This window comes from Ictalurus punctatus, chromosome 29 (assembly GCF_001660625.3).
Source record: "Ictalurus punctatus breed USDA103 chromosome 29, Coco_2.0, whole genome shotgun sequence".
Classification (NCBI taxonomy): Eukaryota; Metazoa; Chordata; class Actinopteri; order Siluriformes; family Ictaluridae; genus Ictalurus; species Ictalurus punctatus.
Window position 1 is genome coordinate 5,947,124 of NC_030444.2, and position 25,011 is coordinate 5,972,134.

At 36.1% G+C, this 25,011-nt stretch overlaps 1 protein-coding gene across 1 annotated transcript in view; it reads right to left on the minus strand.

The window, feature by feature from the left end:
* Positions 1–334: 334 nt before the first annotated feature.
* The window catches only part of lmbrd1 (LMBR1 domain containing 1), a 76,695-nt gene continuing 52,018 nt past the window's right edge, over positions 335–25,011 (minus strand). The window contains exons 10-16 of the mRNA XM_017461639.3: positions 24,657–24,721; positions 24,249–24,351; positions 21,188–21,292; positions 19,847–19,996; positions 17,985–18,039; positions 1,170–1,261; positions 335–1,013 (exon numbers count right to left, since the gene is read on the minus strand). Coding sequence (XP_017317128.1) covers positions 903–1,013; positions 1,170–1,261; positions 17,985–18,039; positions 19,847–19,996; positions 21,188–21,292; positions 24,249–24,351; positions 24,657–24,721 — 681 coding nt within the window. The 3' untranslated portion in view covers positions 335–902. The remainder of the gene's footprint in view (positions 1,014–1,169; positions 1,262–17,984; positions 18,040–19,846; positions 19,997–21,187; positions 21,293–24,248; positions 24,352–24,656; positions 24,722–25,011) is intronic.

The following is a 25,011-nucleotide window of genomic DNA, read 5'->3' on the forward strand; positions in this document are numbered from 1 at the left end:
TTAATATGATAATCAACGCTCTGAACATAAAAACAATACCAAGTTAAGATATCTAACTCAGGACCACAAAAATGCCACTACCCATATCAGGCAGCAGAGGAATAATGGAGAAGCTATCAGAATATTCATGGATGCTGGCTTTCCATGGGCTTGGCCACTCCTCCTGTACAAATTCTCTGTACAGTAAACTTGGTGCATTGTGGCATTCAAGTAAAACAATACAAAAATGTAATTTCTTTGTTGCCATGATAAGGTGTCATCACATCTGATTCTTGTTATTGCAGGTAAAACATGACTACACAGGATATGTATTGCCAACACAACACAACAACTGTTCCCAGTTTTAAATCTTTTATTTAATCCAATAAAGGAAGATAACTTCCAAAACATCAAATACACTTCTAATTGGGCTTTACATAATATCTGGACTCAAAAATGTGAGGTAACAAAACTTCTATTAGAACAAAAATAACGTAAGCATTACATCACCAGGCAGTAACAAGAACATCAGTATGATAGACATGGTAGCACATCATTTCCACTCATTAAGTAAATACCAAATCAAAGAATGGTTATTCATTCATTCAGCCCTCTGTTTATTTCCATGCAAATTCTATATTATAAGTAAGAAAATTACAGACAGTATTGGTAAGTTACATAATCTTACTCTCCTTAGTTTATATAGCTTTAACAATGCATTGAAAATCATCACTTAATCAGTATTAAATGTCAAATGATCTTGATTTTCACAAGCAGTTTTTTAATCAGGTGCTAAACATCTTTTGTCTGGAAATACTATTTTAATTTTCCATAAATATATAGCATGATACAATACAAAATAAATCATATTAGAATTAAGAACCAATATGCAATGAAAACACATTTGAATAATTTTTGCGTTATTAATGCATATACTCATCATCACTACAATCAGAATCATCTGCTTCCACTTCACCCTCAATCACTGACTTCTTCCCTCTGCAGCATGACACCATCATACCAATGAGGAACACCTAAGAACCAATGAATTTTAATCAATAGCCTCATTAAGTGGTATATTATATGCTGTGTAATATATAATGCATTTCTAAATGCTATCTAACATTCATGGATTCAAGGAATCATGGATAAACATTGCAGATGAAATAAGCATCATATACTGTACTTACTGCAAGAAATGCCCAGTTGCCAAAGTAGTAGATAGTGCTGAAGAACCAAAATTTGTGGAGGAAAAGATAAGATCTTGTCACTGTGCACTGGTCTGTAACAAAATGTGAATAAAACCTTTAGGATTTTGAAAACCATTAATGTATACAAAACATTAGACAGTTGCAAAGGTACAATATATAATTACCATAAAATGGTCAATTAGACTGAATGAAGACATCAAGAAAAAAACAAAAGTACTGTATCCAGTTTCCCCATACCATTTGAAGGAATTATCAAACCAGTCTACTGTTAGCCTGTAACTGTGCCTCTTTAATGGCTGAAATAATTTATGTTAATAATTCATGTCAAAGGACAAAACCAGGGCTGCAACAACTAATCAACAAAATTGAGAAAATTTTATAATAAAAATAATGACAAGAAACTTTCATTATTGATTAGCTGGACTGTGGTATGAAGAACTCGTATGTGGAACGCTATGTCACTTCACTATGTACTGCGACTACTACTAATACTACTACTACTAATTATTATTATAAATAGTAGTAGTAGCAGCAGTAGTATTAGTAATATTTACATTTATACATTTAGGAGACACTCTTATCCAGAATGACTGTTAGAAGTGCTTTGTAGTCTTTATCAAAAATAAATTTTCATGCTGGTTCACTAGGTATGGGACTAAAAGTACAATCAGTCTAAAAACCCTGCTGAAGAGGGTAGTATACCATGAAAAGAAACACAAGACAATGATTTCTTTTCTTCAGTACTAGATAAACAAAGTGCTAATTCAAGTGCTTGGTGAAGATCAAGTCTATGTTTGAAAACAACTAATAACTCAGGTGTCTGGCAAGCCAGAGGTAGCTCATTCTGTCACTCGGGTGCTAGGACAGAGAAGAGTCTTGATGCATGTCTTCCTTGTACCTTGAAGTCCAATCAAGTTTAGCTAGTGGCTCAGAGGGAGAGTGGTGCAGAGCAGGCTGTGATAACTGCTTTAACCTTGGCTGGTGCTAGTCCATCTTTGTTTTGTAGACAAGCTTCAGTGTTTTTAATCGGGTGTGGGCAGTTACAGGAGGCCGGTGAAGTTCAAGTGACAAAGGGATGGTGTGTAAGAATTTCATACATGCAGGGGCAGACCTGCAAATGACAAAGGACTGATGCACTTGAGTGGCCTCTGTGGATAGAAATGGACAGATCCCCCTCATGTAAAGGAGAAACCTGCACGACTGCGTCAAATGAGAAGGATAGATAATGAGAATGAGTTGAGTGTCATCAGCATAGCAGTGGTATGAAAACTGATAGGAGGATATAAACTTTACCTGCACCAAGAGAGCAGGTAAAGAGGATCCAGCACAGAGCCTTGTGGGACACCTGTGGAGAGCAGATGTGGATCCCCTCCATGTCACCTGATGTTACTGTCTATCCAGGTACAGTAATAAGCAAACCATTGTCATGCTGTGCTACAACCTCCAACACTAATGAGGATGGATAAGAGTTTGTTGCATGATTTACTGTGTCATAGGCTGCTGAAAGGTCAAGGTAGATGACAGTTTGGCTGTGGAATGTGTCATTTAGAAGCCAAACTGCTTAGGATCATATTATTATTATTATTATTATTATTATTCAGCTACTGTATGACCATTGGACACAGATGGCTGTGACCATAAACCAACTGAAACTTCAAGACATCTCCATATTCTTGAGTAGAATGGGCATCTCCCAGCACCTCCAAGCTGCCCTTGTTGGGCCTTGAGCAAGGCCCTTTGTGGCAAATAAACAAATCACAGATATGACGAAACAATTTTTGTTTAATAGCTGAACATTCTGGCTTGGTGAAACATACTTCAAACAAATTAAATTAAAATATTTTAATTAATGGCATTTTTTTTCCAGATCAAGTAGAGGAAAAAAATATGGAACCATCAACTTAAAAAAAAAAACAAAAAAAACACAATTAGTACTTTGTTGCTCCTTCTCCGACTTTTTTTCTTCACTAATGAAAAACAATATTTTTGGTTCCAACTTCCTGGAATAGTGGTTGTCATATCAGCTTTGCTGGATGGAGCCTTGTAATGGACCAAATTTTTTAATTTCCACCATAAATTTTCAATCTGATTGAGATCTGTTTGCTGGTCATGCCATTGAGTTGATATGCCTTTCCTGAAAAAAGCTTCAACACTTTTTCCTCTGTGGCAAGATGCATTATCATCCTGAAAAATGACTTCACCACCAAACTCATTTTCTATCAATGGAATGAGAAAAGTGTTCAAAATGTACTCCTGTGCATTGACTGTTGAGGTCTTCACTGGTCCTTTACCGGACATGCAACCCCATATCATAAAAGAGTGGGGAAATTTTATCGTTTTCTTTAGTCATCTTGATTTAAAAAAAAAAACAAAAAATTAATTAAAAATAATTTCATTTAATTTGTTTGAGGTATTGTTTGCAAAGTCAGAATGTTCAGCTATTAAAGAAATATTTTGCGTCACATCTGTTTATTTGCTACAAAGTAAAAAAGCAGGGTGAACATCCTCTAAGTGTGGTGATTCCATAATGTTTGCCAGGGGTAGTATATGTGACATTTTTCTTCTTTTATCTCTAGAAATGAATGGGTAGAAACAAGTACAACTTAACGTCAATGGGGATGCCTCAGCCACTAAGGAGTCTAGTCCTTCTCTACTAATTTGAATGCCTGAAATACACTTAAAATATAGTTCAAGCTACGGCTGCAACTAATGATTATTTTCATAATTAATTAATTGGCCGAAAATTTTTGTCAATTAATCAGATGGGGCGGGGCAAACTTTCAGTGCCTTTTTTTTGGTGTTTATTTAAAATAAAATCCCCAAACTGAGTGTTACAAATATAAATTCAGACTAAAACATTACACAACTGTTTGTTCAAAACAGAAAAGAACCCAACACACACATGAATATATATTATTAATTTAGGACTGTAGTTTAATTCAGTGCTTTTTCTGAATCCATAAAAAAAAAATCATGCATAATATATATATATATATATATATATATATATATATATATATATATATATATATATATATATATATATACATACACACATATATATATATATACACATATACATATTATATATATATATATATATATATATATATATATATATATATATATATATATATATATATATATATATATATATATATATAAAATATAGATAGCATTATTTTTATGGAAGCACAAAAAGCACTGAATTAAACTATAGTCCTAAATTAATAATAAAAACTCCCTTTCACTGCAAATTGTGGTTTCTGTTACTCACTGCCTTTAGACATATTATTTTACTTTTGATCATAGTGTTTTAAATAGACATTACGGATCTTACTCACACTACACTCACCGTGGGCTCGTTACTAACACATCACTTCCGTTATAATAAACAACAGAAGTTATACTGCAAGCGTGCAATACACCATATAATGACAATAAACTGAAATTAAATTAAACCTTTCAAGCAACTCGCGACCGCATCACTGTCATGCTTCTGTGCTGCGGAAACTCCGCTTTATAAAGTTTATAAACCTTCTCGGCGGTGTTTAATATAAAATGCACCCCTGCACTTTCTTCCTCAGTCACGTGATGATTTCGCCTCCATCTGATGAGGACTGAGGTCATGTTGGGAATAAAAGATTACACTGACAGAAACAGTAAACTGAAGAAAGTCATTGTCGGTGACTCTTAGGCCAAAGCTAACGGTGTCGCATTACGTGCGTTTGACGTCAAGCACCGTCGACTAGGAAGTGACTTACAGTTCCGGTTAGTAAAAAAATTATATTATGATGAATGATATTACCCTTCTAAAATTCACACACTAGATGGTAGAGTACTCCATAGTGTAAGTGTATAGTACATCATTTGGGACACAACTTTAGTACTTACCCCCGATGTGTGTTTTCTGAACAGAAGTAACGTAATGAGTAAGCATGCACCGTGCAGACCAACTAATCGATAATGAGATTCGTTGACAACGATTTTCATAATCAATCATTATCGATTTTATCGATTAGTTGTTGCAGCTCTAGTTCAAGCTATGGAAAACAAAAAAATTCAGACTATTCCTTATAAATCCTACATTCAATCCCCTCATTCTTGAGATATCACATTAAGGAGAACCTCAGCTGGTTGCCCTAAGGGCAAAAAAAAAAAAAGAAAAAAAAGGACAGCAGGAGCTACCATGAATTGCACCAGTATCCAATTCCATTGGTCTACCTAATGAAGGCTGACTGAACTTGAAAATGCTTGATCAGTCAAGTCAAACACTGCATGATTAAAATGAATTATGAAAGGTGAAAATATCCATTTAGACAGCTGTATATGATGCCTGATCTGTGGGTGGATACAGCATTTAAATAATGCATTTATTGGGTGCCTGTGTACTCTCAATAGGAGGGATTGAATTTTAATGATCACAATACAGCAGCTGTTGAAATCATGATGATAAACAAACTGGAAAGTAGAACCATAATAAATCATAGAAAATAATTTGTTCGTAAGTAGGGTTTCTAAATGTGTATGCTATAATAGTAAATTCTGTAATTATGTTTTCTACTTGTGTATGCACTACAGTAAGGCAAATAAAGAAGTGGTATGCAGAAGTGAAAAAACATGCATGTAATTCCTTCTCTATAAGGTGAGAAAAACAGAACTGTCATGCTAAGAGCTCTGATTCTTACTACAGTCCATCCCTAGAGCACTACTGCAGGGAGGCAAAAATGGCTCATCTGAAATTACATAATATGGAGCTATTGCACTAGAATTTATTTTCATTTTTGAGAAAGCATTGGATCTCATTGAAAACACGTATGTCTATCTCCCCTTCTCTCTTTCTCTGTCTCTCCATATCTCTCTTCTGTCTGCCATCTGCAGCTCCCCATCTGCAGCTGTTACAGGACTGCCCAAGCCTGTCGCAGATGGTTCTCAACAGTAGTCTGACTAAACAAATTCTCATGTACACCACCAACCTCCTTCACTTTCAATAGGTCAGCCCTTGCAGAGACAACCAAGCACCAAGCTAGGTGAGCCAGAACTTCAATAATAACGCTGATTAGATTGTTATGGGGTCAAATATTCCTAAGAACATGAGCAATACAGTCCAAAAGACAGCATTCAGATAAAAAAATGCTGTCCTTAAATATCTGACCAGCCCCAGTCTCTGGTCACTTTTTAACAAAGTTCAACAAAGACTGCTTAAGCACCCATCTGAAAGAGTCTTGCTTCATGATGGAAACAGATAAACAGAGACAGACTCTGCTGGGCAACAGGTAGAAGGAACTATCACAAAGTGTGCATGGACTAGAGAAACTGTTACAGTGATGCTTGAAAGTTTGTAGAATTTTCTATATTTCTGCATAAATATTTTTTTCTGAGTCCTAAAAGTAGATAAAGAGAACCCAATTAAACAAATATATTATACTTGGTCACCTATTTATTGAGGAAAATGATCCAATATTACATATCTGTGAGTGGCAAAAGTATGTGAAGCTTTGCTTTCAGTATCTGGTGTTACCCCCTTGTGCAGCAATAACTGCACCTAAACATCAGTCCCACACATTGGCTTTGAGGAATTTTACCCCATTCCTCAGTATAGAACAGCTTCAATTTTGGGATGTTGATGGGTTTCCTCACATGAATTGCTTGCTTCAGGTCCTTTTAAAAAAAATTATTGAATTAACGTCAGGACTTCGCCTTGGCCATTCCAAAATATTAAATCTATTCTTCTTTAACCATTGTGTGCTTAGACTCCTTGTCTTGCTGCACACAACTGCAGACAGGCAGCTTTTTGGAGAGCAGTTGCTTTCTCCTTGCAACCCTGCCATGCACACCATTGTTGTTCAGTGTTCTCCAGATGGTGGACTCGTGAACAGTAACATTAGCCAATGTGGGATAGGCTTTTAGTTGCTTAGAGTTTACCCTGGGATCCTTTGTGACTTCACAGGCTAATACATGTCTTGCTCTTAGAGTGATCCATGTTGGGCGACCACTCCTGGGGAGGATAAGAATGGTCTTGAATTTCATTCATTTGTACACAATCTGTCTGACTGTGGATTGCTGGAGTCCAAACTCTGTAGAGATGGTTTTGTAAACTTTTCCAGCCTGATGAGCATCAGAAACTTTTTTTTTTCTGAGTTCCTCAGAAATCTCCTGTTCATGTCATTACACACTTCCACAAACATGTGCTGTGAAGATCAGACTTTGATAGATCCCTGAGCCCAGTTGCATAAAGCACCTTAAGTATTTCCCTTAAAGCGTCATGAAACACTAAACTACATTTTCTGAGATTTTAACAGGCGTTCGTATCACACATCATAAAAGAATCTTAGCATACATTCATTTTAAATTTTTTAAAGAAAAAAGTTAATTTTGAGCTTTTTTCCCGCTATTTTCCTCTTCCTCGTTTAAAACCTCGTTTAAAAACTTGCCTTTTGAGCTAATTAAACCACTCAAAGCTCCACAGGCCGTCGCATGCAAAACTATACAACAAGAGTCCGCATTGAAGGGAAGAGGCTTCGCCTTTTTATTCGTGAAAAGCTCGAGCCTATTAGCTAGCTACCATTCCGACACTCCTCCCATCCGCTCTGCCTCCGGCTCGAGGAAAACAATATAATAAAATATATCATTATAACTGTACACACAATATACATCATGTAATATTAAAGCTCCGCGGGCCATTGCGTGCATAACTATGCAACGAGAGTCCGTGTTGAAGGGAAGAGCCTTCACCTTTTTATTTGTGAAAAGCTCAAGCCTATTAGCTACCTACCATTCTGACACTTCTCCCATCCGCGCTGCCTCTGGTTTTATTTTATATGTTTTCCTTCATAGTCACATCAGGGGCTAATGGTTCAAATACATAGGGCAGAGGACCTGCATTGCTATCTATTGTGTCTCCATTTAGCCCTGGGAATTCAGGAGGAGAGAAGTTCTCTGGCTCATCTGCAAACTTTGTCACTATCCACCTTTTTTGTTTTGTTTTGTTTTGTTTGAGTGTTCTGAAGGCTCACCTCCCTCTTCCACTCCTGCCTTTCCCTGCCACGCCCACTCTCCCTTCCTTCTTCGCACAGCCATCCATGCCCATTTAAGCTGCATTCACAAACATTGAGAGGTAAGACTTGAGCTGAAAGAGGGAGGTTTCATGACCCTTTAAGTATGACACTTAAAGTATGATTTCCCCTTACCTAAGGGACTTGAGGGTGTTGCATCTCAAGGCGTCAAACCCCTTGAGATGATTCAGAATGCTGCAGCGCCTCGTCTTCAACCAGTCCAAGAGAACCCATGTCACACCCCTCTTCATCTCCCTCCACTGGCTTCCTGTAGCTGCCCACATCAAGTTCAAGGCCTTAATGCTCACCTACAAGACCTTGTCAGGAACAGCACCATCCTACCTCAACTCTCTTCTGAAGGCCTACGTTCCCTCTCGCAATCTGCGATCGATTAGCAACCGACGTTTAGCAGTTCCAACTCAGCGTGGTGCAAGGTCCCTTTCCAGAGCCTTCACACTAACTGTTCCTCAGTGGTGGAATGCACTTCCAATCTCAATCTGGACCGCAGAATCTCTCACCATCTTAAAAAAACAGCTAAAGACCCACCTCTTCCATGAACACCTAACCAACTCATAATTAAAAAAATAAATAAATAAATAAATAAATAAAATAAAATAAAATAAATAAATAATAAAAAATGCACTTACAACTCTACTCTGCACTTTGCTTCTTCTGGAATTCAATTAATAGATCTTGTATGGTAGCACTTCTTGTATTGTTCTCTGCTTGATATATCACTTTGCTTGTATCTTTCTCATTTGTAAGTCACTTTGGATAAAAGCGTCTGCTAAGTGAATAAATGTAAATGTAAATGCATATAATCCCTTAAACACTTCTTTTAGGTAAGGGAAACTTAAGTGATTCACAACAGCGACCCAAGAAAACCAAATTGGACAGAGGAGGAGAAATGTATTCTTTTATACCAGTAGTTCCCAAACTTTTTACAGTGGCTTACTCCCACAGCATTTAATATCCTTTTGCGTACTCCCTCTCTCAAACTGTGCTGTCTGACGATGGCATCCTCTGTATTTATTTATTTTTTTTCCACCAGCTATATCAGCCGCAGAGGGAAGAATCAAGTCCTCCACAATAGTAGGTAGCCACCCTGCAACTCACCATGTAGGATCCATCCAGACCCTTCCTATTTAGGTTTTCCTACGCTGTTATAAGGGTCTTACTACTCCTGAGTTGTCTTAAATGTCTTTCAAAAAACTCTCGAGGTTTATTTAGCAAAAAGTAAGTAGCATTCTTTGTTTTTAAATGTCTGTGCAGAAATGCTGGTTTCATGCAGTTATGAAAGAGTACGTTTGCACATATACACACTGTGGCTGGGGATTTTCTTCACTGCCAGCATATGTAAAGCCCAAAGAAATATTTCTCATCATATTTGCACCTCTTTGATGGTTTTTCTGCGAATTGCTGGCGAAGAAGAGGTGGCATTTGAACTTCGGATACATCGCTCTCTGTACCAGCGTGAACTGGGCTAGAAGCAGTAGGTACACTTACGCTTGCTACGGATTCGGTGTTAGAGGGACCTGGGCCACTGTTGTCAGAGGACTGTGGATCAGCGGCACTTGCTGTGGTTGCGGGCCGATCTCTTTGTACTTAATGTTACGAGCTATTACTTAACTTCATCATATAGCCATGTGCTGGCGATAAATGACATGCGATAAGATGCACACTGATGCATGACTGAGTTTAATGCAGTTTTGACCGCGAAAGACAGGATAATTTGATTGGATATCATGTATTTGACCTTTAGAACATTACAATGTTGCTGTTTGTACACTGGAGGGGGCACAAGTTTATTTTTAGGCTGTGGGAAAAACATGAATTAGAATTTTAATGTTATTTAGTGAGGCGGAATTAAATGAACAGTACATCTCAGCATTTTGCTCCTGTACCCACTCCGTCACCTCGCGTACCCCCAGGGGTATGTGTACCGCCACTGTTTTAGAGGAATATGGGAAAAGACTATGGGAGGAAATAAGTGAAAAATTTAATGCACAGAATCTTGGCATGAAGAGGATGGTTCAGGTGGTCACAAAAAATGTGAAACTGTCTATGTGGTAGCAAAAAAAGAATAAAACAAAACCTGTAAGATAAAACTATACTACTATAATTTATGTTTGCATTATCGGCATTGCACTACAAGTGCTATTAGCAGTTGTAACACCACAGGTAGTGCACACAGCACAACCTGCGCTTGTCCTGGAAGGTCAAGGTCACCTTCCAGCTTGTTAGCAATTTTCCATATTACGCAATGATCAAATAAGTATTCCTGCAAAAGTTTTTCCATCACTAAGATGGTCCAATGGGTTCTGCCTATAAGACTACTACTTATTCAGTATCTTTAGTGTCCATTACTTCTTATTTAGTATCTGTGTAACTCTTAAGGTGAAGTTTTCCAAACCTTAAGTTATACTTAGGAAAATGACAGTTAAGGGGCTTTATGCAACACTCAACTGTTTTTAATGGATTACTTAAGTGAAAAATATACACTAATGGGAAATTTTTATTTATGGTTTATGACATTTCACCTATAGAAACTCTTAAATAAAATTTAAGGGTTATTTTTTAAAACACGCTTAAGATTAAGGGAAACATAAGGGTGATCTTAAGGGAAAATGAAACTTAAGATGCTTTATGCAACTGGACACTTTTCCTTAAGTAAAACAGAATGCTCACTCACACCTGATTGTCATCCCGTTGATTAAAAACACGACTGTAATTTCACTTTCAGATTAACTGCTAATCCTAGAGGTTCACATACACATATTTCAAATGTTTGCTTGTGCAAATATGTCAAAAAAGACAACCATTTCCATAGGGTGTACTTATTTTTTCACATGACTACATACAACTCAGATATATAATACTGGATCATTTTCCTCAATACATAAATGACCAAGTATAATATTCTTGTCTCATTTGTTTAATTGGGTTCTCTTTGTCTACTTTTTAGGACTTGTATGAAAATCTGACAAATGTTTTAGGTCATATTTATGCAGAATTATAGAAAATTCTAAAGGGTTCACTAATTTTCAAGCACCATTTTGGGTGTACAGGTGTTCCTATTGAAACACTTAGAGTATATATGGTAGGAGTGTAATGGCATTAGCATGTAAAAGGTTTGGTGTATAGAATGTATAGAATATAGATTTTCTATCTATTTTGTCTTGTGAGAGCAACAGCAATGCATTCACTCATAACAAATGAGTGACATCAGATGGAGTTGATGGGCTTTGCATGTATTATAAAGGTCAGATGGTGACTCATCTATCTGCGTCTCCCTTAGGTCATTTTATACACTACCGGTCAAAAGTTTAGACACTCTATATATTTTTTTCCCACATTTTAAAATAATAACAAAGTCATCAAAACTCTGGAATAACACAGATGGAACTATGGGAATTATGTTGTGATAAACGAAATAAATAAAAATAATTTAATATTTTTAGCATCTTCAAAGTAGACACCCTTTTTGCCTAGAATTTTCAGAAATGTATTCTTGGCATTTTTTCAACCAATTTCCTGAGGAATCCTCCGAAATCCCACCTATGCTGGAGATACCCAGCCTAAAAAAAAAAGTCATCCGTTTAAAAATTTTTTTAGCCTTCTAATGAAAGAAATTAATAGGTTGGTACAATTATTTTTGTCTACAACACTGATTTCAAACATTTAATCATATACCTTCAGATCAAAAGGTTTTTAAGATCATGAGAAACATTTTAGTCAAGTGTCTCAAAACATTTGACTGGTAGTGTATATGAGAAGTTTCTCTGACATATACAGCAGCTCCTAATGCTACACTGCCATCATCAGTTTTCTCTAAAACTGAGAAAATTATTTCAGTGCAAATCCTGACCCACCCACACACCACAGCCAAAAATGACAGTCAGTTGTAGCCACTATGGTACACTGTCCGAACACAGGTCAGTAACTAGACAGCATTTTGTATTAAGTACAAGGAAAGCAGGATTTTGCTTGACAACCTATTCTTGGGAAATTTGGATAAGAACAACACCACCTCAGAGGAGGGAAAAATGAATACTTTAAAGTCACTGATTTGAATGACTGCTACTGCATATTTTTCATAGAGTTCTCCTAACAACTGTCTGTTGCTAGGGAACAGTTAGGATGAAGTGAATACTCAATTTGTCCAATGCTGCAACAAATCTATTATTCTTAAGCCTAAGCATGTTCATCTGATGAGGGAAGAAGGGAGTAATGGCATTATAAAGATTATCACTGGAAGTGAATCAATGCTCTTGAATTTAACTTGTGCTTAGGCAAAAACACAATATGCATCTAATACTAATACAAGTAAATATACTTCCCAGTCTCTAGCTATCTCACTTGTACTCTCTCAAACAGTATAAGAATATATTTTTTGCTAAATCAATCTTCAGACATATACACATTTTATTTATGCATGTATTCATGCCAGAATTATGACTGCCACTCATATGATGGTACCTAAAAACTGAATGCTTGAACAGAAGAGACACCACTGTTTTGAAAAATAAATTAACATTCATATCAGGTGCATGTGTATATTGTCAGTGAAAAATGTCCACAGAAATAAAAACTTAAAGACACAGAAAAGACATCTCTCATTTCAGCATTCAGTTTGTGATGCAGGACTTTTAAGTGCCATATTTAAATTTAAGAAGCTGAAAATCAGTTTGACAGGATGATGGGAGAAGTAAGGACATTGTAAGGCTCATTTTAAAGCTGCAGATTACACTGACACATTGACTTGGTGAAGTGTATCCATGGCAACAACACTTGATGCTGGATATACAACGCATTTCTCTCTATCTCACAATGAAGGCAGACAAAATTGCACTTATTTATCAAAATGTGTACAGTTAAGTAAAATGAGCACACCAAATGATCAAAATGACCAATTTTCAAAGGCTATATTGGTATTAATTAATTTCTGTTTTGCTGTATTGGAATATTCAAACTCAAGTTGTAGACCTTTGATCCTGTATTAGACCTGAGCACAATAGTTTTACAAATATGACATTCTGTTAAAGACATGCCCTCATCACCCTCATTATCCATTTGGCAGCTTTGAATCTAACAAAAGCATAGCTACATACACTATTCTTAGCTATTAAACTGAATACATGTGACTGTGGAGGAATTTCACCAAAAAATATTAGTAGTTCAGTAATATTTAAGTTTGAAACAAGATATTGTCAAGCCAAAGTGCTTAAATTAACTTTGAAATAAACTATACATATAAATGTACACTTACTGCATTAAATTATTTCTTCTATCATGTTTTTTTCCCTCATGTGGCAAAATCACTAGCATTCTATTGCGACTGTAGCACAGGGTGTAGTATAGAGAGTAAAACGATATTCTGTTATACCTTATATTAGCAGTATACATAGTGAAGGAAGGGCCATCCAACTACATCTTTTAGAACTGCTGCTTATGCTGTGTCACAGGGCAACATAACACACTTGCAGGCTATTTGCCCGCTTCTGCAAACATAAGCTCACAGATGGCCACAATTACTAGTGTCACTCTGATTGAGGAAAGAAAGAGAGCGCTCGGCCAATTTTGCTCCCTTAGCTCCTGGCCACAGATGGCTGTGAAATCATCGTGATTTCTGACAAAAGGACAAATACTATTGTCACGCATACATAAAACAAAGTTCCAATTTTCTGTGAGAATAAAGTTGTAATACCATGACCTAAATCTCATATTATGACCTTTAAGTTCTCAAAATTAGACCTTATAATTAGTATTATATCTTAGAACTTGTAATTGTAAATAACGTTATTATTATTATTTCTTTATGACTTTTTTCCCCACTTTCGCTCTCTGAACCGGTAGGGCACATAGTTTGTACCTCTCCACCTCTTCAGGTTTGGGCAGTCAATCACTACCTGTCACATGAGTGCTGTCTGCTAGATACTTACTCCTACTAGGTTTGCTTAAATGGTAAGCCAGGGTTTATATACAAAGGAAGAGGAAAATATACAGGGGACTTGTCTGAGAAAAAAATACATTCTTAAAATGTATGGTCCACTAAAGCTCCTCCTCTAGCCAGTCAATCGAAGAGGGGAGTTGAAGTCACTCCACTGTGACTCGCGGCTGTTGTGTTCATAGACATACATAGATGCTGCGTTGGCTGCTGGACCGCAGGTCAATGTTGCTGCCAAATTGGTCAAGACTGCCCTATAAACAAATAGAAGTAAACGGGGGAACTGCACCTTTTCTGGATAAAAAGCACAATAATGTTTACATTTCTCAAATGATTTCAATGGTTTATGAGCTACATGGTGTACAAAAAAAACAGTTCTGTCTCCAGTTACTTAGAATCTCGACAGTTAGACTTGGAAAATTATTCCTTGTCATACACTTGTCAAGCATAGATTTGAGTTATTTTTCTTGGTTAATAAATGCTGAGATGTCCCTAATGTAATATAATTTAATGTACAAGAAATGTGCATAAAGTTTTTTTCATTGTGGAAATGGATTTTTCTGTCTTCAACCCCATCATTTAGCTTTTCTTGTGCTCCAGGTCAGAATTCTGTTAACAATGCTCGTTCATTTTTAAATACTGAAAAAAATCAAAATAGTGCATATTTAAATACGAATAATTTACTATCATTATATCCAAATGGAACAAAATCAGCAAATATAAACCAAACAGTGAGACACTGGCAGTCAGTCTGCGTTCTATATTTTATTAGCAATAAAATGATACAAAGATAACTATATAATATACAAGATAATCATTTATGCATCTGGTAAAACATTTACAGTGGTAAAAACATTTATGTGGTGGTGGTGATAATAATAATGAGCCACAATTTGATGACAAGTTATTAAATCATTATAGCCTATCGATACACCTACTGTTTGGAGATGAGTTGGGAAACTGAAGACAGGTGGTTTATCTCCACCTCTAACCCTGACAGTCTGACCTGTCCTGTCAAAGTCCTGTAGCTTGAAGTGCTCACTGCACAGCACTGGGGACTCAATTGCGGAAAAACTTTCCCTTCTTACACCTACTTCCCACTGCCACAACTGTTTCTCATTGGGAAACCTTCTGTGTGAGAAAAGTTAACTAGCCAACTAACTACAATAAGATTCACAATATGCCAGTTGTTCAGCCAAAATGGCAGTATAGATGAAAATCTCGATTATCTGCAATTTAGTTTAAGCTGAGACTTATTACTGTTGCCCGGACCAATATGGCAGCGACATTGACCTAAAATCTAGCAGCCAATGCGGCATCTATGTACGTCTATGAACACTACAGCCATGAGTCGCAGTGGAGTGATGTCAACTCCCCTCTTCGACTGATTGGCTACAGGAGGAGCTGTAGTGGACCAATGGTGACACTAAAGACTGCCGTGATTTACATGAAACTCGAACTGCAACATTTGGAAAACCAAGCGGAGAATGTGGAAACAAGCGCGAAGGGAAAAACAGCATAAGCGTTCAAAAAAAAGAAAACATGAGCAGAAAATGTCAGAGAACACAATGAACAGAGTAATATAACCAAGGAAAACATGATTTTGTGTTCAATTCAGAAAACTTTGAATTCATGTTTCAGTTTTGTGCAATATAATCGTAAATGCGTTTTAAGATTTGTACAATACATTTTTTCGTGTTATTAAATGTTTGATTCACAATTATTATTTTTTGATCCGTGACCGCAATACTTTTTCAACACAAAATTATCCATTCATCCATCTTCTATACAGCTTAATCCTTTTCAGGGTCACGGGGAAACCTGGAGCCTATCCCAGGGTGCATCGGGCACGAGGCGGGGTACACCCTGGACAGGGTGCCAATCCATCGCAGGGCAAAATCACATACACATTCACACACCCATTCATACACTACGGACACTTTGGACATGCCAATCAGCCTACCATGCATGTCTTTGGACTGGGGGAGGAAACCGGAGTACCCAGAGGACCCCCCCGCAGCACGGGGAGAACATGCAAACTCTGCACACACAGGGTCACGGTGGGAATCGAACCCCCAACCCTGGAGGTATGAGGCCAACGTGCTAACCACTAAGCCATTGTGCGCCCCAACACAAAATTAATACAGGATACATGTGCAGCGAATTATAGTTTTTTTTTCCCCCCTCAACAAAACCAACACAGAAGTTTGAGTGAGAAGGTCTCATTTTAATACCCATACTAACACCTCTAATCTAAGAGTAAAATTTCATTTAAGTTGAAGCAGTTTAGTGTTAACACAAGTTCAGATAATCCTAAGAGTACATCAATGAGTGGATTCTTTTCCAGTCATGCATTAAGAAAATGTTTTAGAGCTTTCAATCCATCTTCATTATGATGGTTGTGTATAGAGTCTGAATAGAGTGGTGTGTTATCCAAAGGCCTTAAATTAAACACAAATCCCCAATGAATTCACTGGTTAAAAACTCATTTTAATAACAACATAGCCAAAATACATGATCCAGACTTTCTGAAGCCAATATTGTAAATGTTCATACCATATAAGGACATAAATATCCTATATAAAGGAATTTGTGGAAATTTTTTATAGATAAAGGTGACTAAAGTAACAAGAAATAAAAAAAATAAAAACAACACCACAATTTAGGAGCCTGTGACAGTTTGAAAGTATATGAAATGTTTGCACTTTTAGTTGATTTGTGATGGTTGGACTTTATTTTAAGTCCCCAGAATCATTTGAGGCCTAAAGAGGACATATTGGTGTATAGAACTTGATGATTCCTGTACTGTAATATGCCTAAACGTGATGAGAGGTGCATTTTAGGAAAGGCTAGATTATGGATAGATTATCGGTCGTTATTACTTTATTACATGATCCCCTTGGCCATATTGGACCCAATTGCATATCAACAAACTGATTGGGCTATTACTCTAAATGTCCTCCATTTAGATTGGAGTGCAGTGTTTTAGTGGCCTCCTCTGGATAGAGGACCTCACTGAGATCCAGACATACTGCAACACCATAAAGTAAAAAAAGTACTAAAAAAAAACCCATAACGAGTACTCGGAACTTTACCATTCTTGGCAAAACATTTTGGTAGCAGCTAACAAAGCAGCCAAAAGCTTGCTTTCGAAAATGAAATAATGAAATGTTTTAGCATTTAGGATCAACAAATGTATTAGCATCCATTTAGAACATCAATCTCAAAGATTTGTTCTGAATAAATAATTATATCAGTTATAAAGATATAATTGTATGAATGCAGAGCACGATTTACCACATAGACTTGGTGTTAAATGTGCTTTTGTCTGGCTTATGCTTTGTGCAGTGAACCTGGCACATGACTTAATGCCCATTATAAACAGTGAGATATCAGATATATAAATCAGAGAAATATTTTTTATTTAGCTGCAAATGGATTGTAACCATTATTTACTTCGCAATTAATGTTTTGCTGGTTATATAACTTATATAATATATAGTTTTGTGTTTTTCTGGTTACTAGCACCTTTTTTCTGAAAAATGAATTAATAAAGGCCTTCTCTTCAGCGTGTAGTTTTAATTACTATTTTAAAAGTTCATAATGAATGCATAAGGAATGGGTTTTCCACAGAAATCATATGGATTAAACAAAATCACATTCAAAACATACTATTTAAAACCAATTAACCACCAAAATCTTACTATTCCCCCACAAAGTCCACCAGTAAAACTGTAGGTAAGGATGAAAGGAAGAGAACATGAATAATAATTAAAAAAAAAATTGTCCTACCATCCGGAGCATCTGTATCACATGTCTTTGTGGTGGCAGCAGTGGTGTAATTTTCCTGCAACAGAGGTACTCCTGTCATTAGGATATAAAGATCAGGGATAGTATATTTAATGGGTACATTAGTTAAATAGTGATTTTGACAGATTTTCTTTATCTGCTTTCCAATCTGTAAATCTGTTTTATCTAAATTTAATTTATTTATTGCAGGGATAAAAAAAAAAGAAAGAAAAAAACAACAACAAAAAAACCCCCACACCTTTGTGGCTTTATTTTTAGTTCCAGAAGTTGGATAGGGCTGTCAGACATGATCTCGATTAAATGAGTGATCTCATGGGAATTTCACATACACAACAGTCTCGAGAGTTTACACAGAATGCTGTGAAAAACAAAAAACATTGAGTGAGCGAAGATTCAGTGTATGGAATTGCTTTGTTGGTAAAAGAAGTCATAATATAAGCACTCTTTCAACTCATGGCAATCAGAAAAGCATCTCAGAATACACAACACATCAACCATGAGATGGATGGGCTACAACAGCAGATGTGGGCTACAACATCAGGTTCCACTCCTGTCAGCCAAGAAGAGGAATCTGATGCTATCATTGGCAGGCTCATCAAAACTGGAAAGTTGAAAATTAAAGGAAGAAGAAAAAAAAAAATCACCTGGACTTCTGTCCAGTTTCGGTGAGTCTGTGCCCATGATAGCATCAGATTCTTGTTCCTGGCTAACAAAAGTGGAACCTGATCTGGTCTTCTGCTGTTGTAGCCAGTCCATCTCAAGGTTTGATGTGTTGTGCATTCTGAAATGCTTTTCTGCTCATCATGGTTGTAAAGAGTGCTTATTTGAGTTACTATAGACTTCTTGTCAGCTCAAACCAGACTGGTCATTTTCCTTTGATCTCTCTGATCAACAAGGTATTTCATCCAGCAGACCCTCCGCTCAGAGGATGTTTTTTGTTTTTCAAACCATTCTGTATATACTCTAAACCGTTGTATGTGAAAACACCAGATCGGCAATATCTGAAATACTCAAACCCAGTCCATCTGGCACCAACAACCCTGCCACGAATAAAGTCACAGAGATCACATTTTCCCCATTCTGATGTTTGTTGTGAACATTAACTGAAGTTCTTGACTTATATCTGTATAATTTTTTTTGCATTGTGCTGCTGCCACATGTTGGCTGATTAGATAACTGCATGAAAGTGCAGGTTTATAGGCATTTCTGTTAAAGTGACTGTTGAGTGTATATTCTTATATCTAATTACTGCAGTCAGTAACCTAGCAAAGAGCAACTGTAAAAAGAGGTTGTGTTTGAATGAATACATTGCTGAGAGGCATGGTAAGGCTTTCTTTAAAAGCAAAGTGTGCCCTGGCAGTTCAGTGCAGTGATATTTTCATAAAAGATATACAATTAGACTTCATTTGAGAAATTTGCAGTGATCACATGCCCTTTTCATGGTAGCCTGAATACATACATCCAAAATATATTCAAAAGTGTCAAACTCAATTTAGGCAATGAGCCATATTATATTTACTCCAATGTCAAGTGAGCCAGACCAAATGAAATCAGTTTAGTAGACTAATAACACTGTAACAAAATGTGTTAACATAACATCATTATCTGAACGATACCTTCCTATCACCTACAAAAAATTTTTATGGACGTTAGGTCCATAAAAAAAAGGGTCTTGTACACTGTGGTAAAAGCTATAATTAATTCACTTGTATAGTGAATATACTGTATAGTGTTAACTTTTAAGTACAATTAAGGATATATTGATATAATGTATAATTATGTATAATTGGTATAATAAAAGTGCTCTTTGACACACATACACACAAAAAATCTTATTTTCTTACCTGCCATAGGTATTTTTGACTGCCATACATGACATACTGCGGGGCAAGACTGTAGATCATGTAGCTGGTGTGAAGTACAATCAGGAGCAGGATCATGCAGAGGAAGAGCAGGGCCTGTGGACGGGTTCTTTGTGGCCTGATCTTGTACAACTGCCCAGACCCAGACCCAGATCCACACACACACACACACACACACACACAAAAACCCCCACAACAATCAAATTATTGATGCAGTATTTCTACTTGGCAAACAGATGAAATGATCCCAAAGCAAAATAAGTGGTCAGCAACAAATTTGCAGAATACTTGGTGTCATGGCAAAATACCATATTGCACAACAATTATTTGTTCCATGAAAGTTAAAAGGTTTAATGTGGTAATACTATTTTGGAAAGAAGGCACCATGAATATTTGTTAGCAATAGAAGAACTCATTGTTATTTGTCACTTTCAGCTTTAGAAGAAATCAGGCAAAGCTTTAACACATTTTGCTTACACAACATAATGAATGAATGAATTTGAATTAATTCACTCATTCATATGCTAATTGTAGGCCTGATGTCACTTTTATCTCCTATTGGGTTTGAGTTTATTGACAGGTATTGTCTATTGGATAGTTGTGTTTTGCTGGCGCACGAGGTTCAGTGGTGAGACGTGCTACAGCCCTGCCACATAGTTGATGGCTTGCTGTTCTGTGGCTCAGCAACTCTGTGTTGCAAAATGAATCAAACTAATACTAGTGGATGATAAAATGTTTTGTGTTTTGGTTCTATGAGCAAACACCACAACAAGCAACATGTCATAAAACAAAAAAAGTTAATTGCTCACAAGTTATATGTGTATTTTTGAATGACACTGTAGTCATAAAAATGGGCTACAAAATTTTTTTCAGCCTGTCAATAGTCCTACAATTTAAAAACATTATTAATACCAGTCCCAGTTTTCTATGCCTGCCTTCAAAGCATAAACTACAACTTTTATGACTGGTAGCAAACTTATGTCTTATAAATTTAAACAATGCTATTTGGATACTTTCTGCACGGTAGTTGAGACCAGGAAATCATTCAAATACATGTTGCAATTTCTATGTACATTATACAAGAAATAGAAATACATACTGGATACATGGAGTTTTGCAATTAAACAGCTTTGTTTCATTCAAAAAGCCATTAAAAACAGGGCAGTATAATCAGTTGACCTGGCATTATATGATTAAAAAGCTTCAAGACAGGTTTACTGAAGTGCATGTACAAGTTGAACATACTTATTACTATATGATTCTCATGATTCATGTGGGGCCCTAACTAAAAAGAGAATATGAAATAAATGCAAAACTTTTTACCCTTATCCAGAAAAACCATATTCCCATATTACGAATGCCTGCCATGGAGGTGAACACAAAGTACATGGTGATAACGGTGATCAACACGTAGTCTAGAGGAAAAACCTGAAAAAGACAAAAGAAATGTTCTGTCTCAGACCTTCCCAACAAAACTAACCATACAATACCAATAAACACATCTGTTGCCAGTCAGCATTGTTTGGGTGCAATACTCCATCAGCTAAATGACTGATAAAATACTTAAAATTAGTAACAATTACTACATAAAAAATATATACAAATGTGTAAAATGTGCACATCTCAAAAAATTTTAATACTGTGGAAATATTTCCATGAGCTGTAACCTGTAATCAAGATTAAAACAAAAAAAAAGGCTTGAAATATTTCCCTTTGTGTAACGAATCTAGAATATATGAAAGTTACACTTTTTAAAATAAAATTACAGAAAAAAAACAAACTTTTCCATGATATTCAATTTTTTTCCCACCTGTATAGTCTGTTGTAGTAGAATAGTGGGGGTTTTTTCTGTTAAAAACTACAAAATTGTCTGCACTGTCAAAATTGATATTTTTCCATAAGTTGTCAATGCCATCAATCTTCACATGAGACCTGTATCCCTAGCCATAAAACAGCTCAAAAAATTTTGATCCACCAACATAATTTAGGGCAGGTCATAGATCATTCATCAGTATAAGAACTTTTGGTAACACTTTATTTGCATAATCCAATGTAGATAACGTCCACACCATCTATAGTCTGTAATGAACCAACCAACCAACCAGTGAATCAACTGATTCTAAACAATGTATCAACTAATTTTTTTTTTAATCAGTCTTTTAGTAAAATGTCAAACTGTAGCAAAAGAATCCCCATTTACTAATTTTGTGATATTACTAGGAACGAGTAATAAACATAAAGCGCTAAAATTCAGACTATATGAAAACAGGTAAATGCAAAAGGTAATACGCTAGTTATTATGTATAAAATATCTAACTGGAAATTAAGATACAATTTTTATTTGGTGCTTCCAAAAATAAGAAAAAGTAGACATAAATGGCCTATTTTTTATTTTTTTATGTATCTACATAATGCATCTCAGTTATTATGGTTTTACAGCATCTAGAACTAAATTCAGTGAAAAAAAATGGTAGACTGTTTGAAAGTCATTAAAATGATCTAATCTTTGGTACCATTTTGATTCTCCACAACATTAATTAATTTGCAACATTTTGCCCAAAACTGCATGGCTACTGATGCACATTTTTGATATTCTGAAATACATGCTGGTGTCTACTGCCATTAGTGCAGATAAAATTGTTTATTCCACTGTTTATACTATGTGAAAAAAAAATTTAAATCAAGTTTCTGAACAATTTCATTTAATACTATATTCACATACATGGCAACTAATCATTGTGCCACATTAAAGAATACAGGAATTTAGACTCTAAATGATTTATGTACTTAAACATAGTTAGAGGCCAAACACTGCAGGTGTGTAGGCACGTATTTATAATCGTTAGTGTTCCCATCAGGGGTTCAAGCTCAAAGCTTGTTTTTGTAGGTATTATAATAATAATAATAATAATAATAATAATAATAATAATAATAATAATGTCTTTTTTTCCCCCCTCCCCTAAAACTGATTGTGTAGACCAAACCATAAGGCCTAGAGACTTGAAACTTTGACTGCACCAGTCTACAAAAGTGCACAGTCTTGCCCTGATCAGCCACACAATGGTGCTACAGTGATCAAAACAAAATATTTACAAAAATGCCATACCTTTGGAACCTTTCGTCACAGACACAAGTGCTGAGGCTCATGACAAACAAACCGTATATCTCCAATTTCAAAAACCTACTTCTACAAACTCCTCCTAGACCCTTTGTCAGAACTTCAACAAATTTTGATCAGATCATCTTCAGAAAATTTCTTCAGAAACAACCAAAAGATGTTTGATAAACCAAACTGTTTGCATATAACTTGTCAACAAATATGACAGCGCGCATACCAAAATAAACAATGTTATATTGCTGCAACGCTTCGGCATATTGATGAATGTCTTATAACAACCAGGACCTGAGAGTACACAAGTTTTGTAACAGTGATACCTACTGGTCACGAGATATGACTTTTTATTTATTTTTGCTTATAGCTTCTGTATAATTTATCCTAAAATCATGGAAGGCATACCGAGTGAGGCATACAGAGTCGAATGATACACAATTTTACTATGTCGGCCATTTTGAGTTAAGATGCTGTATTTTACAAACGTATAGTATCACTATGAAACTCTGTATCTGCCATCATTCTGATGTCCTGAAGGTACTAAAAATTGTGGGCAGCACCCCCTCCCCCTTTGTGTTAAAAAAGAAAACATAAGAAAAATTTTTTATATGCTAATAAATTTTACTTCCTTATCTTATTGTCATGAAATCAGTCTGGTTAGATTTCATTGATCATACTGAAAACAATGATACCACGTGCATTGGTTGGCAAAAAAAATTCCCTAATTGTGAAGTTTATTGAAAAACATACTTTTGCAAAACACCTCCGCATTGCAATAGTCAAGCCTTGATGTGATAAGGGTGTGAATCACAATTTCCAAGTCCCTCCTTGACAAGAAGGACTTCAATTTAGTGATAGTCCTGAGAAAAAGCTGCCCCTAAACACAGCACTGTGACAGTTCTTTCACACTGCCACCTAGTGTTCATGAGATATGAAAAAAGCATATTTTTGCTTGTAACTTCTGAATGGTTTGTCCTAAAATCATGAAACTGGCCTCTATAGATTCTGTGGGGAATGGGGAATTCTGTCAGGCAATGAAAGGTGAAATCCTGAACTATCATCTCATTCATCCAAATGTCTTATAGTATAGCAAATGTATAACAAAAACAAAAGAACTGGCCTTGCAATTCCAGTACTTTAGGTACTTATGATAAAAGGACAAGTAATTACACTGATCCAGGATTAGATACTATTGTTTTTTCTAATGCTTCGCTATTAGTATTGTGTATATAGTGGACAACTTAGCTAATAACTAATAAAGCAGCCCCTCACCGGTTGTAATGCCAGCAGCAGCTCATTTAACGGGTTTGTTAGGTTTGTTCCAAAGACAATAAGGCCAGTGCTCATCCCAGATGAATACAGGGCTTTGTCCAGACTGCAATAATATAAGCACAAAACATTTCACTTTTAATTTAAAGGCTACAATGTGAAGACTAAACAAAAAATTTACTTGAGAATAAATAACCACAGCAGGCCATTGTTTTCCATGGGTACATCTGAAAAAGGTTTCAGATATTAAATTAAGGATCTTACAGGTAAATGTGACAAATCAATAAGCTCCACTGATCAACCTTCATGTCTTTTAGTCTGCAATCCAACTAAATACAGACAAGTATTTTGGGGTGAAGGGGTGAACCTTTAGTGGAGCTTGTAATATTAGCTTAAGATGATATTGCTTACTTGGAAATGAACAGGGACACGAAGAAGAGGAGTGCCACCAGGATGAATAAAACGCCAAGCAAAATCTGAGGGCAGAGACAAGAAAATACAGAGAGAATCTTAGTGACAAAGACATTCAGTTCAACTTTCAGATTATATTATTTTTAATGCTCAACCATATAGCAATGTCGCTCTGGAGCAACCTCGGTGTTAGCTTTGCAGGGAAATGCAGATAGGGCGGTTGTTTAAATGGCCTCTAGTATGACATGCAAAAACAAGGAGGAAAAGTTAGAGCATGTGCACACTGTAAAATTACAAATAACCATGCAGGGCAGGACATTCTTAAAGACTGACTGTATGAGGTTGAGAAAGGGCA